Raw genomic sequence first — 22,804 nt, forward strand, 5'->3', positions numbered from 1 at the left:
TCTAAGTCAAGCAGGAAAAGGAAGTTTTATTAAAGTCTGTTTTAGCTGTTATTTCCTCATATGTTATGTCTTATTTTCAAATACCTGATGGGCTCTGTAAGGAAATCACTAGTTTATTTTCAAACTTTTGGTGGCGTACAAATGATGATAAGAGAAAGATGCATTTTGCAAAGTGGAAAAAACTATGTGAACCAAAATTTAAAGGGGGGTTACGCTTTCGGAATTTAAAGGCTTTTAATATGGCTCTTTTAGCCAAACTAGCATGGAGAATTCTGAATGAAACAGATTTGTTAGTTTCTCAAGTTCTTAAAGGTAAATATTTTCCTAAGGAATCTTTCTTACAGGCACCGACAAATAGATCTACATCTTGGGTATGGAAATGTATCTTATGGGGGCGAGATCTATTAAGTAGAGGTGTTAGATGGAATGTCTCAAATGGTAAATCTGTAAGAGTATGGAGTGATCCGTGGATGCCACGAGATATCTCATTTACCCTTTAAGTATGATGAGTGGTACTGCGACAAATATGAAAGTATCAGAACTGATTGATGACAGTACTAACACATGGAATATGCAGATTTTGAATACTTTATTTAGCGAAGATGATGTCAAATCTGTTTTAACTATTCCAATTTCTTCCGTGGGGGACAATGTTGGCATTTTACTAATTCAGGTAAATACGAAGTGAAGTCTGGGTACTATTTGGCGAAATTGCTCCTCACAAATGATAGAAGTTTGACTAATCGTGCGGAAAGTAGTTCTCATGTGTTCCCAAAATTCTTTTGGAACCATTTATGGTCTTTAAATATTAAGAACAAGCTCAAACATTTCTTAAGAAAGTGTGTCTTAAATACATTGTCTGTTAAAAATATTATTAAAAAAAATTCACTATATGGATGACGTTTGTCCTATTTGTGGGATGGAACCTGAAACTTTAAAGCACATATTCTTCAAATGTCCTAGATCAATTAATATGTGAAAAATGAGTCCGATTCGTTGGCCAGATTTGCATCTGATCTCTGATTTTTCTACATGGTGGTATAAATTAGTGTTAGACACTAAAATATTCTCAAAAATTAATACCTTATTGCAACTGGTGGTGTCTATTTTATGGATGATTTGGAAGGCTAGGAATAATTATATTTTTAATTCGGTGATATGGAGTGAAAATGATATTTTATCTAAATTATTATTTTATTTTAGTGAATTTATAGTTGAAAAGGAACATGTTAACACTATGAGAGATGCTTCTACTAACCCATCATTACTAACTCTTTCTTCAGAAAAAGTGTTGCTTTATGTAGATGCAGGTCTGGATTTAAAGACTCGTAAAGCGAGTATTGGAATGGTAGCCTTAAAGGCTAATGGTAATGTGCCTTATGTCTATGGTAGTCCAATTCATTTTGTTGGAAAAGCCATAATAGCTGAAGCGTTGGCAATAAGAAAAGCAATTCAACTGGCGGTGAAGTATGAATGAAAAAATATACATATCTTGTCTGATTCCTTAACAATGGTTCAAATGCTTAATGGAAGCAGAGGTCCTTCATGGGAGGTTAATACTGTTTGCGAAGATATTTGGGCAATTCAGCAACATCTGAGTGATGTATCTTTTAAGTATCTAAGTAGAGGTTTCAATACTTGTAGTCATAAGTTAGCTGAATTTTCTTTCTCACTATTTAGTGAAGTCTCTTGGTTTGATAACTTTCCTGTTTGGATTATCAATGAGGCTTCATCTGGTTTTGTGCCATTGACTGTTAGGTTTGATTAATGCATGCTTTGTTTTCCCGGAAAAAAAAATTAATTTACCTTAAAACTATAATAGATCTTAAAATAATTATTGGTATTCTCATTTCAAATTTTTTATATATAAGGATGAGACGTATTGATTTGTCTACCGAGTGGAAAAAAGCAAAAAGATAAAGACAAAACAGTGAATATAGCGAAATTGATCTTCTTATTGATTTGTGCACAAGTACACCAAGGTAGTGCAAGAAAACAACTTGCAATAACTAATAAGAAATAAATAAAACGAGGGCATCCTCAATACAACAATAAATTACTAAAAAACAAACTCTATTTATGAAGAATCAAAGTTATTTTAGCCTTGTCCACGTGAATGCACTAGAGAACAATGTGCAATAAGAATCAATCCTTCAATTGAAAGGTTGAATATCTTATTCCATAAATTAGTTGCTTTGTATCATTTGACGTTTGAATCTTTTCCTCAAGAAGCTAGCTTTTATTTAGTGCTTCAAACTAAAATCTGAAAAGAAACAATGAAATAGAAGATCAGAACTTAATTCAAAGAAAAGAAAAATAAAAAGTTGATTTCATATGGCAAAAAAGAATACACAATTCAAACAGCAACTCACTTGATTGATTGTGGAGAATGGCTGAGCTCTTAGAAATACTTAGTAGTGGATTGGAGGTGGCGGAGAAGCATAAATGTATACTGGTGGAGGTGGTGATTTCACGGGTGGAGGAGGTGAGCTGTAGTAATAGGGAGGAGGAGGAGACTTCACTGGTGGAGGTGAAGAGAGGTAATAGTATGGAGGTGGAGGAGAAGGCGACGGTGGAGGAGGAGACTTGTAGTAATAGGGTGGTGGCGGTGATGGAGATGGTGGTGGTGGAGACTTGTAGTAATATGGAGGTGGAGGTGATGGCGATGGAGGTGGTGGTGATTTATAGTAATAGGGTGGTGGAGGAGATGGTGATGGTGGTGGAGGAGACTTGTAGTAATAGGGCGGGGGTGGTGACGGAGCCGGTGGAGGGGGAGACTTATAGTAATAGGGCGGGGGTGGTGATGGAGATGGCGGAGGAGGAGACTTGTAATAATAGGATGGGGGTGGTGATGGGGATGGTGGTGGTGGTGACGTATAGTAGTATGATGGTGGAGATGATGATGATGGGGGTGGTGGCGACTTGTAGTAATATGGAAGAGGAGGAGAAGGCGATGGTGGTGGAGGAGATTTGTAATAGTAAGGAGGTGGAGGTGATGGTGACGGGGGTGGTGGTGATTTATAATAGTATACAGGTGCAGGTTTTGGTGATGGTGGAGGTGGAGACTTGTAATAATAGGGCAGGGGTGGTGATGAGGATGGCGGTGGTGGTGACTTATAGTAGTATGGTGGTGGAGGTGATGGTGATGGGGGTGGTGGCGACTTGTAGTAATATGGAGGAGGAGGAGAAGGTGATGGTGGTGGAGGAGATTTATAATAGTAAGGATGTGGAGGTGATGGTAATGGAGGTGGTGGTGATTTATAATAGTATACAGGAGCAGGTTTTGGTGATGGTGGAGGTGGAGACTTGTAGTAATAAGGAGATGGTGAAGACTTAGTTGGTGGCGGTGGAGATTTGTAAACATATGTCGGGGTTGTTGGAGGTGGTGACTTGTAAATATAAATCGGCGATGGAGGTGGAGGAGATTTGTAGTAGTATGGAGCAGGCGTAGGCAGAGGTTTTGTGCATTTTGCATAAGGTGTCTTAGAGCCATAAGCAAATGGTTTTGCATATAGTACGACTTCATAATTGTTCTTTGACTTCACTTTTAGGTTAGCACCCTTTACTCCCCAGTGAAGGTTTGTAGGAATGTCACAATTAGAATCCTTTGGAGCATTGTGTAGTTTAGCCTTGCAAGCCTTTGCTCCATATTTGGCATATTCAAATCCTTTAACAGTAATGCTGAATTTGCCGTTGATCCTTGTGGTACCATAACTCACAATTTTCTTGTCACCAGCCTTACAAGTCACCTTAATAGCAGCACCTAATTCATGTGAAAAAAGAATTAATATATTACTTAACACTAAAGTTATTGAGCTGCTAACATATGTCATTTTCAATATTTTACTCCATAGTTACAAAAATATTTATAGTTACTACGTTGTAAATATTTTTGATATTTTAAAATCTTATTTTTCAAAAAGGAAAATCTAGTGATTGTGATGCGCGCAAATTTTTTACTAGCACATTTTTGGGTATTTTGGTAAGAGCTTAACGAATAAAGCAACAAAAAGGAAAATATATAGTTAAATCAATTTTTGGTGATAAATTAAAGTTAATAAAAATAGTGGATGTGTAATAAAAAATATTGTACCTTTCAGGTGTTTCTTGCCATGAGACTTCTTTGGATATTTTGAATCATAGCATCTAAAACAGTAGACCTTTCCGACAACCTTGACCACCAAATGATGATATGGAGGATAGTACTGAGTAGGTGGTGGTGGTGAAGCGTAATAGTACGGTGGGGGAGAAGACTTCTTTGGAGGTGGTGGGGAGGTGTAGTAGTATGGAGTTGGAGGTGACTTTACTGGTGGTGGTGGGGAAGAGTAGTGATATGGTGGCGGTGGTGATTTCTTTGGTGGTGGTGGAGAAGAGTAATAATATGGTGGAGGAGGTGATTTCTTGGGAGGCGGTGGTGAGGAATAGTAATATTGTGGAGGAGGAGACTTAACTGGTGGAGGTGGGGAACTATAGTGATATGGGGGAGGAGGTGATTTCTTTGGCGGTGGTGGTGAGGAATAGTAATACGATGGAGGAGGAGACTTAACTGGTGGTGGTGGGGAAGTATAGTGATATGGTGGCGGGGGTGATTTCTTTGGTGGTGGCGGTGAGGAATAATAATATGGTGGAGGAGGAGACTTTAGTGGTGGTGGTGGAGAACTGTAGTAGTATGGGGGAGGAGGTGACTTAGCAGGTGGTGGTGGGGACTTATAATAGTATGGTGGTGGTGGTGATGGTGACGGAGGAGGCGGAGACTTGTAATAATAAGGTGGCGGAGGTGAAGGTGAAGGAGGTGGTGGAGATTTATAGTAGTATGGTGGAGGAGGTGAAGGAGAAGGTGGCGGTGGAGACTTATAATAGTAAGGTGGAGGTGGTGATAGCGAGGGTGGTGGCGGAGATTTATAATAATATGGTGGTGGAGGTGATGGTGAAGGTGGAGGTGGCGACTTATAATAATATGGAGGTGGTGGTGAAGGTGATGATGGAGGAGGAGATTTGTACACATACGGGGGCGGGGGAGATGGCGAAGGAGGAGGTGGTGATTTATACACATAAGGTGGTGGGGATGAAGATGATGGGGGTGGAGGAGACTTATACACATATGGTGGAGGTGGTGATGGAGAAGGAGGTGGAGGTGATTTATAAACATATGGTAGTGGGGGAGAAGGTGATGGGGGAGGTGGAGATTTATACACATAAGGTGGTGGCGGAGAAGGAGAAGGAGGTGGTGGTGACTTGTACTCGTATGTTGGAGGTGGTGGAGAAGAATATATATAAGGATCTGCTGACACTACATTAGCAACTGCCAATATGGCCAACGCCAGTAAGATTTGTGGCAAATAGCGATGACCCTTGGCAGGGCCGCCACCGTGAAACCGACTCATTTCGCCGGCAAATTCCTGCCCTAGCCTTCCAAATATGGCTAGTGAAATCTCCAAAAACTTTGAAGGAGTAGAAGAAGAAAGGAAACAGTGTTGAAAGATGATGCCTTTAATGGATCAATGGCGAATGTATTTATAGTAACGTTCCTAGGGAAGCAATTGCTTCTAAAGAGCTGTTTAAAGGACCAAATCAATTGGTCTGATTGATAATCAAAGACTAAAATTTATAACAACTCTTAACAGCTGGATCTACAAATTATCATCTTATTTATTAAAGTCCATTTCTTCATCACTTTGAATATTTCCATAGTATCTTTTTAACAAGTAGTTGTTACCTGCTACACAGAAAATGGAGTAAAGCAAAGTGATTGTTATTTTTTAATATTTCCACTCTCTTGCCAGTATTAGTTTTCATGAACACTTAGATAGTTTTGTTTGTTTCCTCGTTATTTCTATATACATCCCTAACTAGTAAAGTTCTGTGGTTGACTTTCGATTTACGGCGACGACGACAACAACAACAACAAACCCACAGTATAATTTCAGAAGTGGAATTTGGGGTCGATGTGTATAAAGACCTTACCCCTACCTTGGATAAAGATAGAGAGGCTATTCCGAATAGACCCTCGGAATAGTCTCGGCTCAAGGAAAGATGAAAAACCGAATCGAAAGAAATAGCAAATAGTTATAGAAATTTACGAATAGGAAAATACAAGACTAACACTGCTATTACTAGCACGAATAAGGAAAACACTCGACTACCTAGCCTTCTATCCTAATATTCTCGACCTTCATGCCTTCCTAATTGATTTGAAGAAGGAAAATTAAACAATGCATGTTTTCTTCTAATATTAAGAACTTTTTCTTCTTCTTCAATTTCATCAAGCTAGTAAAAAAACAGAATTAACTACGAAAGCTCGTTTATTGATAATTTATCGTTAAGTAATATTAACGACGGATTTTACTGTTTAACTAGAGAATTTGTCTGTCGCTAATTCTTATTTTTTAGTAGTACTTTTCTTTTGCAAACTACATGGAATTTTTGTTTTCGGATCAGAGGTGATGGCTAAAGAAATTACTTGTTGCCAACTGGAAATGAACATTTTATTTAATATTAATATTGGGCCAAAATTCCCATCTTAAATAAGAGAATGATTGTTTGTGAGAGACTAGATGAGTTTTTAAAGCCCTATTTTAAGGTAACTACGTGATGGAGTTGCTAAACTAAGAGGACAAATACCTCATTACCTTGTGCTACACTATATTTGGTTGATTAATTGTCTACTTCATTGATCCTAGCCATTCTTCATGGAGAATATATGTTTAAAAAAAATACAAAAGCTTTTGTTCCTTTTTAAACCTCGAATAAGAGTCAAATTAAGGGGTCGCTTGGTAGGGTGTATAAGAATAGTGCGGAATAAGGTGTATTAGGGGTGGCAAAATGGTTAAAAAAACAGTTAATCATCCATATTATCCACTAAAAATGGGTTGGATAATGAACTATTTAAAAACGGGTCAAATATGGATAAGAACCATATTATCCATTTAGAAAATGGATAACCAATGGGTAACCACTGGATAACTAATGGGCCTAACTTTTATATTTGTAAAGCCTCAAATTGGGGATTTCTCAAGTTAGGGAGACTAAGAATTCTCCCAAAAGTGATCATATGCAAGAAGTCATGGATAATATGGTTATCCATATTATCCGCCGGTTAACCCGTTTTTTATCCGTATTAAATATGAGTCGGGTTGGATAATTGATCCGTTTTTTCATTACCCGTCTTCGACCCGAACCATATCCAACCCGACCCGCCCGTTTGCCACTCCTATGTATTAGTAATGCATGGATTAGTAACACATGGGTTAGTAATGCAAGCATTAGTTATGCAAATATTATTTTTTATCTACTGTTTGGTGTGGTGTATTAAAATTATAATGCATTGCATAATTTTTAAGAAAAATAGTTGCTTACAAAAATGCCCTCCATATTCTCTAGCTTTAAGGGACTTTAAGGATAATTTTGTCTTTAATTATGCTAATGCATGCATTAAAGCATTGGTATTACTAATGTCATGGTTTTCTATGCATTACTTATGCATAGGATAATGCCAAGTATGATGTATAACTAATACAAGTTGAAAAAATGTACCACACAAGGTATTAGTAATGCATAGAGCTAATGCAAGTATTAGTTATACACAAGTTGAAAAAATATATCAAACAAGGTATTAGTATTGCATAGAGCTAATGTTTGCATTATTTTTTCTAATATCTCCTACCAAACAACCCTTAAGTAAATTGGAATTGTGGGAGCACTATGTTAAATTGTGGATGAGAACGGTGTTCATCCATGGGAATACTTAGAGAGAAACTTGGAGAAGAGAAGAGAGAAATGGATTTTGAGAAATGATAATGTTACATTGCTTCAGCTATAGTAGGTGTACATATATACAAGTTAACTACCCAACTAATGACAACTAATTGACAACTAATAACCACCTAACTAACTAACTAATAATCTGCCTATTAAATAAGCCACGTGCACAATTACAATTCCATCTGCATTGATAATACTCCCCCTCAAGCTGGAGGGTGCAATATGTTGAGCATACCCAGCTTGCCTAACAAATGCAAGTGTTGTTGTTGTCCTAAGCCCTTAGTCAACAAATCAGCTAGTTGATCCCTGGTAGGCACATAGAATGTTTGTACCATTCCCCCTTTAATCTTGTCTCGAATAAAGTGGCAATCCATCTCGATATGTTTTGTCCTTTCGTGAAAAATGGGATTAGAAGTTATTTGCATAACAGTTTTGCTATCACTTATCATAGCTACAGGTTGAAGGATTTGAACTTCCAACTCCTGAAACAATCCAAGCAGCCAAGTGACTTCTGCAACACTTGAGGCCATGCTTCTATACTCTGCTTCAGCCGAACTCCTAGACACAGTGTATTGTTTCTTGGACTTCCAGGAGATCAAGAAGCTTCCAAACTTGATAACATAACCTGTTACACATCTTCTGGTGTTTGGGCAAGCAGCCCAATCTGAGTCACACCAGCATGTTAGAGTATTATTAGGTTCTGCCTTAAGCCATACTCCTTGTCCTAGTGAACATTTCAGGTATCTTACAACTCTGGTATCATCCTCCCAGTGTGACTTCTTAGGTCTTTGCATAAACTGACTCAAGGTTTGAACTGCATAACTGATGTCAGGCCTAGTGATAGTCACATACATTAGCTTCCCAACAAGCCTTTGGTAGAGACTTGCATCCTCTAAAAGTGTATCATCTGTAGCTCATGTGGCAGTATCAAACTCTACTATGATGAGTTTTAGGTTTGATTGAAGAGGTATATTGACTAGTTTGGCTCCACTTAACCCCAGCGCAGAGATTAACTCCAGCACATATTTCCTCTCATTTAGCATTATGCCAAATTTAGATCTAAGCACTTCAGATCCCCTAAGTCCTTCATCTTGAACTGATGACGCAAGACTTGTTTGGCTTCAGTGGTTAGCTGTATATTACTGCCAGTGATCAGCAAGTCATCAACATAGACAAGGATAATCACTATGTCTTCCTGTTTCTTCAAGGTGAATAGAGAGTAATCATGAGTGCTTTGAACAAAACCTGCACTCAATAGAGCATCTGTGAGCTTGATATTCCATTGCCTAGAGGCCTATTTGAGTCCATATAGGGACTTTCTCAACTTGCACACTTTCTTCTCCCCCTGATTTCTGAATCCCTCGGGCATTTTCATGTAGACTTCTTCACAAATGTCATCTTGTAAGAAGGCATTGTAAATATCCATTTGACATAAGTTTCATCCTTGCTATCACTGATCTTACAGTGACCATCTTCACAACAAGTGAAAATGTATCATGATAATCCAAACCTTTTTGTTAGCTATACCTTTTGGCTACTAGCCTTGCCTTGAACCTTTCAACTTTACCATTAGCATGATACTTTATTTTATATACCCACTTAGATCCCACTACATGTTTCCTTTGAGGTAGTAGTACTACTTCCCAAGTATGGATATCCTCTAGAGCTTTGATCTCTTGCTTCATGGCCTCTATCCATCTTTCATCTTTGGCTGCCTGCTTGAAAGTTTGAGGTTCCACTAGATTGGAGGACTTAGCCAAATAGGACTGATATTGAGTGGTAGTATTGTTGTAGGATAGATAGTTGGCTATGGGATATATGCTGGTATTATTCCTAGTTGATACATAGTCTTTCATTCATATTGGTTGAACACATTGCCTCTTTGATTTTCTGAGTATGGAAGGGTTTTCTAAAGCTGAGGAAGTGCCTGCTTCTTCTTCTACAAAATATCCTGAATATGTATGTGAAGTTTTCCCAACACCTATGTTTGGCAAGTTGTTCATTGGAACATCATGAGATTCTCCATGACTGTTGGCTTCAGCATGAGAATCATGAAGGGGATCTTCAACCGCATCAGCATCAACTGTGTTACTAGCATGTTGATCTACAAATGGTAATGTAGCTTCTGCAATTGGTTGAGTGGGAACAACAATAGGAATCTGTGTATTAGAAAATACCTTAAGTTCCTGCATAAGAAAGTCAGTAATTAAAGGAGATTTAGAAGTCTGTGAGTGTGTAAAGGGAAAGACTGACTCCTTGAAGACAACATCTCTGATCACAAAGAAATGTTTGGTAGACAAATTCATCAACAAATAAACCTTTTGTGTGCTGTAATAGTCCATAAACACACAGGCTTTGGCTCTTTTAGCAAATTTGTCATCTTTGGGAATCACTATTGCATAGCACAAACAACTGATCACTCTCAAATGTATAGGGATGCTTGTCTTCTATATAAGAGTTCAAAAGGACTCTTTCCTTGTGTAGCAGTAGAAGCTAGTCTGTTCAATAGGTAGACTGCAGCTTGTACACATACTCCCCAGTATCTGATGGGTAAGTTGTCTTGAAATCTCAAGGCCCTAGCCACATCCAGTATATGCATATGCTTTCTTTCCGCAATGCCATTCTGTTGTGGAGTATGCACATAAATGCTTTGATGTATAATTCCCAAGTCCTCAAATAGCTTAGTGCACTGTGAATTGAAGAATTCAGTGCCATTATCTGATCTTATTGTTTTAACATTAAGCAAAATTGATTTCTGATCAACAATAGGTATTTAGTTATAACAACTATGACTTCAGTTTTCAATTGCAATAGAAAAACCCAAGTAAATCTACTGTGATCATCCAAAATGGTCAAGAAATAGTATTTCTTATCAAAAGTAGGATTTATATAGGGTCCCCATAGATCCATATGTACAAGATGAAATGCTGTTATAGCTCTAGATTTGCTTATAGGAAACTTCAGCCTTGTCTGGTTAGTCAAAGGAGAGACTGGACAATTATTCAGAAGTGAACTATTTACATTGTGACTTAGTAAACTCATACTCTTCATAACAGTAATAGAGGGGTGCCCTAGCCTCATATGTCATAATCTGTAATCTTTTTTGTTTGTAGTTGCTACCATAATATGCTTCTGAAACTTATTCTTGTCATCCTCGGAACTGAAAATGTATAGACCAGCTAACTCCTTATCAATCTCCTTCATCCAACTATTGCATAGATCCTAAAATATACAAAAATCAGGTAAGAATATTGGATATCATCTCTCCTTTGAAAATAGATGTCAGACCAATATAGGTTATGTCCACCCTATCTCCAGTAGGTAAGCTAACCTTATCCCTTAATGAGGCATCTACATTAATGCCATTTAATATTATATCCAAACTACATGCAGCTATATGGTGTGTAGCACTAGAATCTACAATCCAGTCATTTTTCTAAATCTATGACATGAAACAGGTAGCATTACTTGCCAAATTTGCATGACGGTCTGTCCTTGTTTAGCAATGCCAAAATCTGCTGATACTACTGAACAATGAAAAATTTGCCTGCAATAAGTTCCTTTCCCTCAGAGTATTGATGTGTTGACAATTGACCATCACTATTCCCAGATATACTATTCATAGCTGCTAAAGCTTGTTGTTGTTGTGGTCTCCTGTACTAACCCCCTTGCTGAGTCCCAGAACTACTAGCACCCTGTCCAAACATCTTCTTACTCTTGAAGTCTGTAGGATATCATATTAGCTTATAACAATTCTCCTTAGTTTTGTCTTTTTAGTTTGCAATATTCACATTGCATAAAAGGTTGTTTGCCTTTGTAACCCTATCCTTGACTAATCTACAAAGCCATCAGATCTGATTTAATTCTTGTTGCATTTAGACTAGGTGAATTGTGATTTTCATCCTCAATAATCATAGCATATGCTTGATTAAGTGAGGGAACACTAGACGTCAGCAAAATCTGTCTGCTTATTGGATCATACGAGTCATTTAAGCCACTAAGAAATTGTAATAACCTTTGTTGCTACATAGTCTTATAAATTGGGAGTTGGCACCATAGCATTACATTCACTCCATAAACTCTTTAATTTCGTGAAATAAGTGGATACAAAGTCAGTACCTTAATACAGAGTATTGATGGCTCTATGTAGCTGGAAGATGCGCATGCGATTGACTTTATCAAATGTCTCTCTCAAATCCTCCCAAACCAGGTGAGCATCTGTAGCATATGCAATTTCACTCAAAAGCTCAGTGTATACAATATTCATCAGCCATGAGAGTACAATGGCATTACAAGTCTCCCATTGCTCATGCAATTATGTGTTGAAGGTCTCTTTTGTGCAAGTACCATTCATGAACCCTAGCTTCCTTTTCCCCAAAAGAGTGATCTTTATCGTTCGACTCCAAAGCCCATAGTTTTCAGATCTGGTAAGCTTAATAGAAATCAAAACTATGCCAGAAGTGTTAGAAGGTCCAAGGTAAAGTGGATGTGTGTATACAAGTGTTTGCTCCTTAGTTCTCAAGTCAGTCACCGTTGTTGCACCACAAAAAAATAGAAAATGAAGAAGTAGAAGAAATATGTGCGAGAGGACAAATTGAAATCAAATTGCGCGAGTAAACAACATCAGCAGCTCCGATATCATGTTAAATTATGGATGATAACAGTGTTCATCCATGGGAATGCTTAGAGAGAAAGATGGAGAAGAGAAGAGAGAATGGGAATTTGAGAAAATGATATTGTTACATTGTTTCAGCTATAGTAAGCGAACATATATACAAGTTAACTACCCAACTAATGACAGCTAATAACCACCTAACTAACTAATAATCTGCCTATTAAATAAGCCACGTGCACAATTACAATTCTATTTGCACTGATAATACTCTATTTTCAGCATATTTGTAAAACATGGTTCCTTAGGGGTCATTTGGTTGACCTTCCAAAAGAGTTAATCCATGTCTAACTATGTAAAATCAGCATAACTTATTACTATGTTTGGTTGGTGTTTTAATTTTCGTATAAAATCTGCACGACTTAGTTAATCCATGTCTAACTATGTAAAATCAACATGACTTATTACTATGTTTGGTTGGTGTTTTAATTTTCGTATAAAATCTGCATGACTTATATAATATTTGGTTAGATTTTACCCCTCCTTGGCTGCTCCACCATGTCCTTACATAACTAATATCTACATAATCTCTGTGTAACTCATCTCCGAACCAAACGACCCCTTAATTAGTGTGTGTATACATGCAATAGACTTGCCTTTTGAATTTTGATAATCAGCTTCAAATTTCATGAGGTAGATGCTCATGACTAGTGACACTCCGATGTCGGGCTTGTGTAATTATTCTGCACTTTTCTTTTAAATTTTCATTATGATATTATTGGTTTATAAATGGTATAAAAATAACTTTTACCGGAAAATGGCTGATTCGAGAGTTGTGTCGGCTGGCCTAGTTTCACGATAGGTGCCATCACGATCGGGTCGGTTTTTGGGTCGTGACACATAGTATCAAAACGGAGTAAATGAGGTTGAATTATGAAATCAGTAAAATATAGCATCACTGAGTATAGATATTAAATCAAAACAGTGAGGAACGGTAGTAAAAATCCCCTAAGGGTCCAAACATCTTGGCACAAGGCCCAGATATGGCATTCAACCCAAGTTATAGTAGTTCTTTCCAAAACACATAATTAACAAATAGTTTTAAGTCAAATATGCGACTAATAGTCGTACGGGACGGACCAAGTCACAATACCCAATGGCATGCTCGTCATCTAACGTGCGCGACACCTTAAAGTAGCAAAACAATGAGAAATCTGGGGTTTCATACCCTCAGGATAAGATTTACCGTCATTACTTATCTAAACCTGGATAAAACTCTAGCCCGCGATGCCCTTGCCTCTTGACTCGGCCTCCAAATGCTCTGAATCTAATCAAAATCGGTATCACATCATTAATACATGCTAAAGGAATAAAGCCCATGCCAAAATTATCAAATTAGCTCAAAAATACCGAAATTGGCCAAACCCGACCCCGGGGACCACGTCTCGGAATCCAACAAAAATCACAAATCTAGAAACTCATTTCACTCCCGAGTCTATACATACCAAAATCATCAAAATCGGACCTCAAATGGCCCCTCAAATCTCCAATTTAAACTCTCCAATTTCAAGCCCTAATTTCCCTAATTTTCACCCTTAAATCCCACAAATTTCATGCTTAATCAACTGAAAATCACTATAGAATCGAGTTTTAGGCTCAAAAACATTACCTCAACGAGTTTCCCTTTGAATCCCTCTTTAAAACTCTCAAAAAGCTCCAAAAACCGAGTTGAAATTGTAAAGAATCACCAAAATTCGCGAAAGGGGTCAATTTAAACTTTCTGCCCAAGGGATTCCGCATATGTAGCCCAATTTACGCACCTACAGTCCATACGCCGCATCTGCACATTTCACTTAAGTCTCCAGATTCTGCACCTGTGCCCCAGACCTCGTGCCTGCGGGCTCGCAGGTGCGGTCAAATCCTCCGCTCCTGCGACAAATTCTGCAGGTGCGGAAACAACAAAAACAACATCTTCAGCTGCAAAATCCCACTTCCATACTTCTCCGTTAACCATCTGAAATCTTCTTGAGCCCCTTGGGGTCTCAACCAAATATACCAACACATCACATAACACCATTCCAACTTATTCCAACTTTCGGAACACTCAAAATAACATCACAATATCAAATCATTCTCGGATTCAAGCCTAAGGATTTTCAAACTTCTGAATTCCGCAAATGATGCCAAGACCTATCAAACCTCGTCCGAATGACCTGAAATTTTGCACACACATGACAAATGACACAACGGACCTACTCCAATTTCCGGAATTCCATTCCGACCCTGATATCAAGATTTTCTCTACTGGCCGAAAAACGCCAAATTTCCAATTTCGCCAATTCAAGCCTAGATCTACCACGAACTTCCAAATTACATTCCGAACACACTCCTAAGTCCAAAATCACCTAACGAAGCTATCCGAATCATCAGAATTCGCATCCGAGATCTTCTACACATAAGTCAACATCCAGTTGACTTTTTCCAACTTAAGCTTCCAAATCGGAGACTAGGTGTCCCATTCCACTCTACGACCACTCCGAACATAACACAACCAACAAGATATGATGAAATATAGTTGAACAACACACAAGGAAGCATAAATGGAGGAGACAGAGTTATAACTTATGAAACGACCGGCCAGGTCATTACAACGCATCATATATAATAATTGATAGAATAATAGAAATACTGAACAGAATTAAACAATAATCTGAAAATAATGACCACAGCCTCAAGAATAAACCAGTACCGTCCAGAATTACCAATCTTTAGCAGTTCAAATAAATATCGTAAAAACCAACAAAGCTCAAGAAATGGAAACATATAGGCTATTGCGGCACGCAACTCGATCCCACTAGACAACACAAATCCTCCCTTATTTCACCGAAATAGCATCAATAACAGAGATAATATATGTAAATATGTTGCGATGCGCAACCCGATCCCACCATATATCAATACAGTATTATAAATCAGCCTTATTTCACCATATCAATCCACCCTTATTCCACCTGTTGCGGCGTACAACCCAATCCCACCGCATAGAATATATTCACAATTATTCCACTATAACAATCCACCCTTATTATACCTGCTGCAGCATGCAACCCGATTCCACCATATCAGTACCAAATACTCAAAGCACAGTCAAAACAATAGTTCAAACTACACGCCAAACCGAACCAAAAGGAAACCTTGCACAATATAGAATCTACACAAGTAATATTACACAGCGAGACCAATCCAGCAATTTAAAATTAGAAGGTGCAAACAAGTCTATTTAAGCAAATACTCCCTCTGTTCCAGTTTATGTGAACCTATTTCCTTTTTGGTCCATTCCAAAAGGAATGACCCTTTTCTAAATTTGGTAACAATTTATCATAAACTTATAATTCTACCATTAATGAGAAGCTTTTATAACCACATGAATACTCTGGGCCACTTTTTGACTTGTTTAAGATCACAAATTCCAAAAGTCTTCATTTTTTCTTAAACTCTGTACCTAGTCAAATAGGTTCACATAAATTGGAACGGAGGGAGTAGCAGGAATTCATAAAACTATGAAAAGAACTAACATCATTAACAGGGGAAGATATTAATTAACAGGTAGCAGTTAGGCATGGAAAGTATTTAGACCATATAATAGCTAAGATAGAAAAGGAAACAATTAAGGAAAAGCGGTAAATCGGGAAAAAATAGATAATTTTGAGGCGTATAAGCACTCGTCACGTCGCATATACGCCGCTCACATGAGAATCACATAGCACATAGTCCGAGGGTTCCTAATTCCCTCAAGTCAAGGTTAGACACAATACTTAGCTCACTTCGCAGTCAATTCAAAGCTCTACCGGGGTCTTTCCCCTAGAATTCGCCTCCAAACTACTTGTATATAGCCACAATTAATTCAATAACATCAAATACTATTAAACGAATCAACTACAATGCATAAATTTTGATTTCCCAAACTTTTCCCCAAAAATTCAAAAATCGACCACGGACGCGCTTGGTCAAAAAACGAGGTTTGGACCAAAATCCATTTACCCATTCAACGTCGAGCCCAATTATGTAATTTGTTTCGAAATCCGACCTCAATTCGAGGTTTATATTCTAATTATAGAAAAACTCCTAGTTCTACCCAAACCCCCAATTTCCACCATGAAATTCCTAGATTCTAGGTTGAAAACTCATGAAATATAATGGGTAATTGAAAGAAAGTGCATTAGAATCACTTACCAACAAATTAGGGAAGAAAATATCTTGAAAAAAATTGTCTCTAGGCTTTCTAGCTTTTGAAAATTTGAATGAATGGCAAAAAACCCATAATGGGATTGTTTTATCACCGGGCGCTAGTGTTTATCGTGTTCGCTTGAACACTGACGCGTTCTCGAAAAGTTGGACCTAAGTGGCCTACGCGATCGCGAGTAACTGTACGCGTTCGCGAAGGTCTAGCCCCCCGACCTACGCGTTCGCGTAGAGTTACCTCAACTCCTTCTGCCCAGCCTAGCTAATGCTACACGTTCGCGTGTGACGGGTCGCGTTTGCGTAGTGTAATCTCCTAGTGCTCCGCGTTCGCGATCATGGTCTCACGTTCGAGTAGTGTAAAATCCTTCCCCAGCCCAGATCCCCTTTGCGATTGCAAGAATGGCTTCGCGATTCCGAAACACAACCCACTAGAACACCAGCTGCAACAAAAACACCAGATTTTCTAAGTTCAAATCATCTGGTAGCCTATCCGAAACTCACCCGAGCCCTCGGGGCTCCAAATCAAAAATGCACACAAGTCCTAAAACATCATACGAACGTGCTCGCGTAATCGAATCGCCAAAATAACACCTAGAACTACGAATTGAACACCGAATCAAATGAAATTTTCAAGAAAGCTTTAAAACTTCTATTTTCACAACCGGACATCGTCTGAACCACGTCAAACTAACTTCGCTTCTCACCAAATTTCACACACAAGTCATAAATATAATAATAAACCTGTACGGGGCTCCAAAACCAAAATACGGATCCGGTATCAACAAGGCCAAACATTAGTCAATTCTTAAAATCATTAAACTTTCAAACTTTAATTTTTCATAAAAAATCCATATCTCGAGCTAGAGACCTCGGAATTCGATTCCGGACATACGTCCAGGTCCCAAATTATGATACGGATCCACCGGGACCATTGAAATATAGATCCGGGTCCATTTTCTTAAATAGTTGACCGAAGTCAACTCAATTTAACTTTTAAGGCGAAAATTCTTATTTTTATCAAAATTTAACATATAAGCCTTCCGGAAAAGTACCCGGACCACGCACGCAAATCGAAGAAGGCTAAAATAAGATATTCAAGGATTCGGAACACAGAATCTAGTTCTAGAACATGAGATGACCTATCGGGTCATCACAAAATTTCTATATATGTAATGTCGGGTTGGTTTGGTTTCGGTTTGACTTTTTTTAGTTAAAACCAAATCAAACCAATTATGGTCGGGTTTTTCCAACACCAAACCAAATCAAACCAAACCATAGTCGGGTTTTTTTCTCAGTTTGACTCGGATTATCGGGTTGGTGCGATTTGTCGGTTTCCTTTGTACATCCCTGGGAATAATACAAAGGATTTTGCTTTATTTTAAAAAATCTTAAATATAAAAGTACACGAGAGATACGTGTATTACTTATATATGTCTTGAACTTCTTTTACCTTAAAACTATTAAAGATCTTAAAATAATTATTGGTATTCTCATTTTCAATTTTTTATATAAGGATAAGACTTATTTTTTTGTTTACCGAGTGGAAAAAGCAAAAAGAAAAAAACAGTGAATATAAAGAAATTGATCTTCTTATTGATTTGTGCACAAAGTACACCAAGGTATTACAAGAAAACAACTTGCAATAACTAATAAGCAATGAATAAAACGAGGACATCCTCAATACACCAATAAATTACGGAAAAAACAAACTCTATATATGAAGAATCAAAGTTATTGTACCCTTGTCCACGTGAATGCACTAGAGAACAGTGTGCAATAAGAATCATTCCTTCAGTTAAAAAGTTGTATATTTTATTCCATAAATTAATTGCTTTGTGCCATTGACGTTTGAATCTTTTCCTCAAGAAGCCGCCATTTATTTAGTGCTTCAAACTAAAATCTGAAAAGAAACAATAAAATAGAAGATCAGAACTTAATTCAAAGAAAATAAAAATAAAAAGTTGATTTCATATGGCAAAAAAGAATACACAATTCAAACAGCAACTCACTTGATTGATTGTGGAGAATGGCTGAGCTCTTAGAAATACTTAGTAGTGGATTGGAGGTGGCGGAGAAGCATAAATGTATACTGGTGGAGGTGGTGATTTCACGGGTGGAGGAGGTGAGCTGTAGTAATAGGCAGGAGGAGGAGACTTTACTGGAGGGGGTGGAGAGTGGTAATAGTATGGAGGTGGAGGAGAAGGCGACGGTGGAGGAGGAGACTTGTAGTAATAGGGTGGTGGCGGTGATGGAGATGGCGGTGGTGGAGACTTGTAGTAATATGGAGGTGGAGGTGATGGCGATGGAGGTGGTGGTGATTTATAGTAATAGGGTGGTGGAGGAGATGGTGATGGTGGTGGAGGAGACTTGTAGTAATAGGGCGGGGGTGGTGACGGAGCCGGTGGAGGGGGAGACTTATAGTAATAGGGCGGGGGTGGTGATGGAGATGGCGGAGGAGGAGACTTGTAATAATAGGATGGGGGTGGTGATGGGGATGGTGGTGGTGGTGACGTATAGTAATATGGTGGTGGAGGTGATGGTGACGGGGGTGGTGGCGACTTGTAGTAATATGGAGGAGGAGGAGAAGGCGATGGTGGTGGAGGAGATTTGTAATAGTAAGGAGGTGGAGGCGATGGTGACGGGGGTGGCGGTGATTTATAATAGTATATAGGTGCAGGTTTTGGTGATGGTGGAGGTGGAGACTTGTAATAATAGGGCGGAGGTGGTGATGGGGATGGTGGGGGTGGTGACTTATAGTAGTATGGTGGTGGAGGCGATGGTGACGGGGGTGGTGGCGACTTGTAGTAATATGGAGGAGGAGGAGAAGGCGATGGTGGTGGAGGAGATTTGTAATAGTAAGGAGGTGGAGGCGATGGTGACGGGGGTGGCGGTGATTTATAATAGTATATAGGTGCAGGTTTTGGTGATGGTGGAGGTGGAGACTTGTAATAATAGGGCGGAGGTGGTGATGGGGATGGTGGGGGTGGTGACTTATAGTAGTATGGTGGTGGAGGCGATGGTGACGGGGGTGGTGGCGACTTGTAATAATATGGAGGGGGAGGAGAAGGTGATGGTGGTGGAGGAGATTTATAATAGTAAGTAGGTGGAGGCAATGTTGATGGAGGTGGTGGTGATTTATAATAGTATACAGGAGCAGGTTTTGGTGATGGTGGAGGTGGAGACTTGTAGTAATAAGGAGATGGTGAAGACTTAGTTGGTGGCGGTGGAGATTTGTAAACATATGTCGGGGTTGTTGGAGGTGGTGACTTGTAAATATAAATCGGCGATGGAGGTGGAGGAGATTTGTAGTAGTATGGAGCAGGCGTAGGCAGAGGTTTTGTGCATTTTGCATAAGGTGTCTTAGAGCCATAAGCAAATGGTTTTGCATAAAGTACAACTTCATAATGGTTCTTTGACTTCACTTTTAGGTTAGCGCCCTTTACTCCCCAGTGAAGGTTTGTAGGAATGTCACAATTAGAATCCTTTGGAGCATTGTGTAGTTTAGCCTTGCAAGCCTTTGCTCCATATTTGGCATATTCAAATCCTTTAACAGTAATGCTGAATTTGCCGTTGATCCTTGTGGTACCATAACTCACAATTTTCTTGTCACCAGCCTTACAAGTCACCTTAATAACAGCACCTAATTCATGTGAAAAAAGAATTAATATATTAATTAACACTAAAGTTATTGAGCTGCTAACATATGTCATTTTCAATATTTTACTCCATAGTTACAAAAATATTTATAGTTACTACGTTGTAAATATTTTTGATATTTTAAAATCTTATTTTTCAAAAAGGAAAATCTAGTGATTGTGATGCGCGCAAATTTTTTACTAGCACATTTTTGGGTATTTTGGTAAGAGCTTAACGAATAAAGCAACAAAAAGGCGAATATATAGTTAAATCAATTTTTGGTGATAAATTAAAGTTAATAAAAAGAGTGGATGTGTAATAAAAAGTATTGTACCTTGCAGGTGTTTCTTGCCATGAGACTTCTCTGGATATTTTGAATCATAGCATCTAAAACAGTAGACCTTTCCGACAACCTTGACCACCAAATGATGATATGGAGGATAGTACTGAGTAGGTGGTGGTGGTGAAGCGTAATAGTACGGTGGGGGAGAAGACTTCTTTGGAGGTGGTGGGGAGGTGTAGTAGTATGGAGTTGGAGGTGACTTTACTGGTGGTGGTGGGGAAGAGTAGTGATATGGTGGCGGTGGTGATTTCTTTGGTGGTGGTGGAGAAGAGTAATAATATGGTGGAGGAGGTAATTTCTTGGGGGGCGGTGGTGAGGAATAGTAATATTGTGGAGGAGGAGACTTAACTGGTGGAGGTGGGGAACTATAGTGATATGGGGGAGGAGGTGATTTCTTTGGGGGTGGTGGTGAGGAATAGTAATATGGTGGAGGAGGAGACTTAACTGGTGGTGGTGGGGAAGTATAGTGATATGGTGGCGGGGGTGATTTCTTTGGTGGTGACGGTGAGGAATAATAATATGGTGGAGGAGGAGACTTTAGTGGTGGTGGTGGAGAACTGTAGTAGTATGGGGGAGGAGGTGACTTAGCAGGTGGTGGTGGGGACTTATAATAGTATGGTGGTGGTGGTGATGGTGACGGAGGAGGCGGAGACTTGTAATAATAAGGTGGCGGAGGTGAAGGTGAAGGAGGTGGTGGAGATTTATAGTAGTATGGTGGAGGAGGTGAAGGAGAAGGTGGCGGTGGAGACTTATAATAGTAAGGTGGAGGTGGTGATAGCGAGGGTGGTGGCGGAGATTTATAATAATATGGTGGTGGAGGTGATGGTGAAGGTGGAGGTGGCGACTTATAATAATATGGAGGTGGTGGTGAAGGTGATGGTGGAGGAGGAGATTTGTACACATACGGGGGCGGGGGAGATGGCGAAGGAGGAGGTGGTGATTTATACACATAAGGTGGTGGGGGTGAAGATGATGGGGGTGGAGGAGACTTATACACATATGGTGAAGGTGGTGATGGAGAAGGAGGTGGAGGTGATTTATAAACATATGGTAGTGGGGGAGAAGGTGATGGGGGAGGTGGAGATTTATACACATAAGGTGGTGGCGGAGAAGGAGAAGGAGGTGGTGGTGACTTGTACTCGTATGCTGGAGGTGGTGGAGAAGAATATATATAAGTATCTGCTGACACTACATTAGCAACTGCCAATATGGCCAACGCCAGTAAGATTTGTGGCAAATAGCGACGACCCTTGGCAGGGCCGCCACCGTGAAACCGACTCATTTCGCCGGCAAATTCCTGCCCTAGCCTTCCAAATATGGCTAGTGAAATCTCCAAAAACTTTGAAGGAGTAGAAGAAGAAAGGAAACAGTGTTGAAAGATGATGCCTTTAATGGATCAATGGCCAATGTATTTATAGTAACGTTCCTAGGGAAGCAATTGCTTCTAAAGAGCTGTTTAAAGGACCAATTCAATTGGTCTGATTGATAATCAAAGACTAAAATTTATAACAACTCTTAACAGCTGGATCTACAAATTATCATCTTATTAATTAAAGTCCATTTCTGGATCACTTTGAATATTTCCATAGTATCTTTTTAACAAGTAGTTGTTACCTGCTACACAGAAAATGGAGTAAAGCAAAGTGTGATTGTTATTTTTTAATATTTCCACTCTCTTGCCAGTATTAGTTTTCATGAACACTTAGATATCATACAATTATTGGTAGTTTTGTTTGTTTCCTCGTTATTTCTATATACATCCGTAACTAGTAAAGTTCTGTGGTTGACTTTCGATTTACGACGACGACGACAACAATAACAACAAACCCATAGTATAATCTCAGAAGTGGGATTTGGGATCGATGTGTATAAAGACCTTACCCCTACCTTGGATAAAGGTAGAGAGGCTATTCCGGATAGACCCTCGGAATAGTCTCGGCTCAAGGAAAGATGAAAAAGAATTCGTAACAACAAGCAGTAATACCAGCAATCCAACATGAAAACCGAATCGAAAGAAATAGCAAATAGTTATAGAAATCTACAAATAGGAAAATACAAGACTAACACTGCTATTACTAGCACGAATAAGGAAAACACTCGACTACCTAGCCTTCTATCCTAATATTAATGACGGATTTTACTGTTTAACTAGAGAATTTGTCCGTCGCTAATTCTTATTTTTTAGTAGTACTTTTCTTTTGCAAACTACA

General features: G+C 38.9%; 2 protein-coding genes across 2 annotated transcripts; both read right to left on the reverse strand.

Annotated features, from left to right (window-relative positions):
• Positions 1–1,937: 1,937 nt before the first annotated feature.
• Positions 1,938–5,496, reverse strand: LOC142161808 (uncharacterized). The gene is made up of 3 exons (XM_075217335.1): positions 4,094–5,496; positions 2,373–3,763; positions 1,938–2,263 (listed from the first exon to the last, which is right to left on the reverse strand). The coding sequence occupies exons 1-2, from the start codon at positions 5,382–5,384 to the stop codon at positions 2,412–2,414; spliced, it is 2,643 nt and encodes an 880-aa protein (XP_075073436.1). The 5' UTR covers positions 5,385–5,496; the 3' UTR covers positions 1,938–2,263; positions 2,373–2,411.
• Positions 5,497–18,188: 12,692 nt separating this feature from the next.
• Positions 18,189–21,988, reverse strand: LOC142161810 (uncharacterized). The gene is made up of 3 exons (XM_075217340.1): positions 20,586–21,988; positions 18,625–20,255; positions 18,189–18,515 (listed from the first exon to the last, which is right to left on the reverse strand). Exons 1-2 carry the CDS (start codon positions 21,874–21,876, stop codon positions 18,664–18,666), a joined length of 2,883 nt encoding a protein of 960 aa, XP_075073441.1. The 5' UTR covers positions 21,877–21,988; the 3' UTR covers positions 18,189–18,515; positions 18,625–18,663.
• Positions 21,989–22,804: the final 816 nt, after the last annotated feature.

This window comes from Nicotiana tabacum, chromosome 1 (genome assembly GCF_000715075.1).
Source record: "Nicotiana tabacum cultivar K326 chromosome 1, ASM71507v2, whole genome shotgun sequence".
NCBI lineage: Eukaryota > Viridiplantae > Streptophyta > Magnoliopsida > Solanales > Solanaceae > Nicotiana > Nicotiana tabacum.

Bases quoted from the DNA above. Each gene is read 5' to 3' on its own strand.
- LOC142161808 (XM_075217335.1), bottom strand. From the start codon at position 5,384: ATGAGTCGGTTTCACGGTGGCGGCCCTGCCAAGGGTCATCGCTATTTG. The intron at 3,764-4,093 runs GTACAATATTTT...CACATGAATTAG, and splicing joins TGGCAAGAAACACCTGAAAG to GTGCTGCTATTAAGGTGACT.
- LOC142161810 (XM_075217340.1), bottom strand. From the start codon at position 21,876: ATGAGTCGGTTTCACGGTGGCGGCCCTGCCAAGGGTCGTCGCTATTTG. The intron at 20,256-20,585 runs GTACAATACTTT...CACATGAATTAG, and splicing joins TGGCAAGAAACACCTGCAAG to GTGCTGTTATTAAGGTGACT.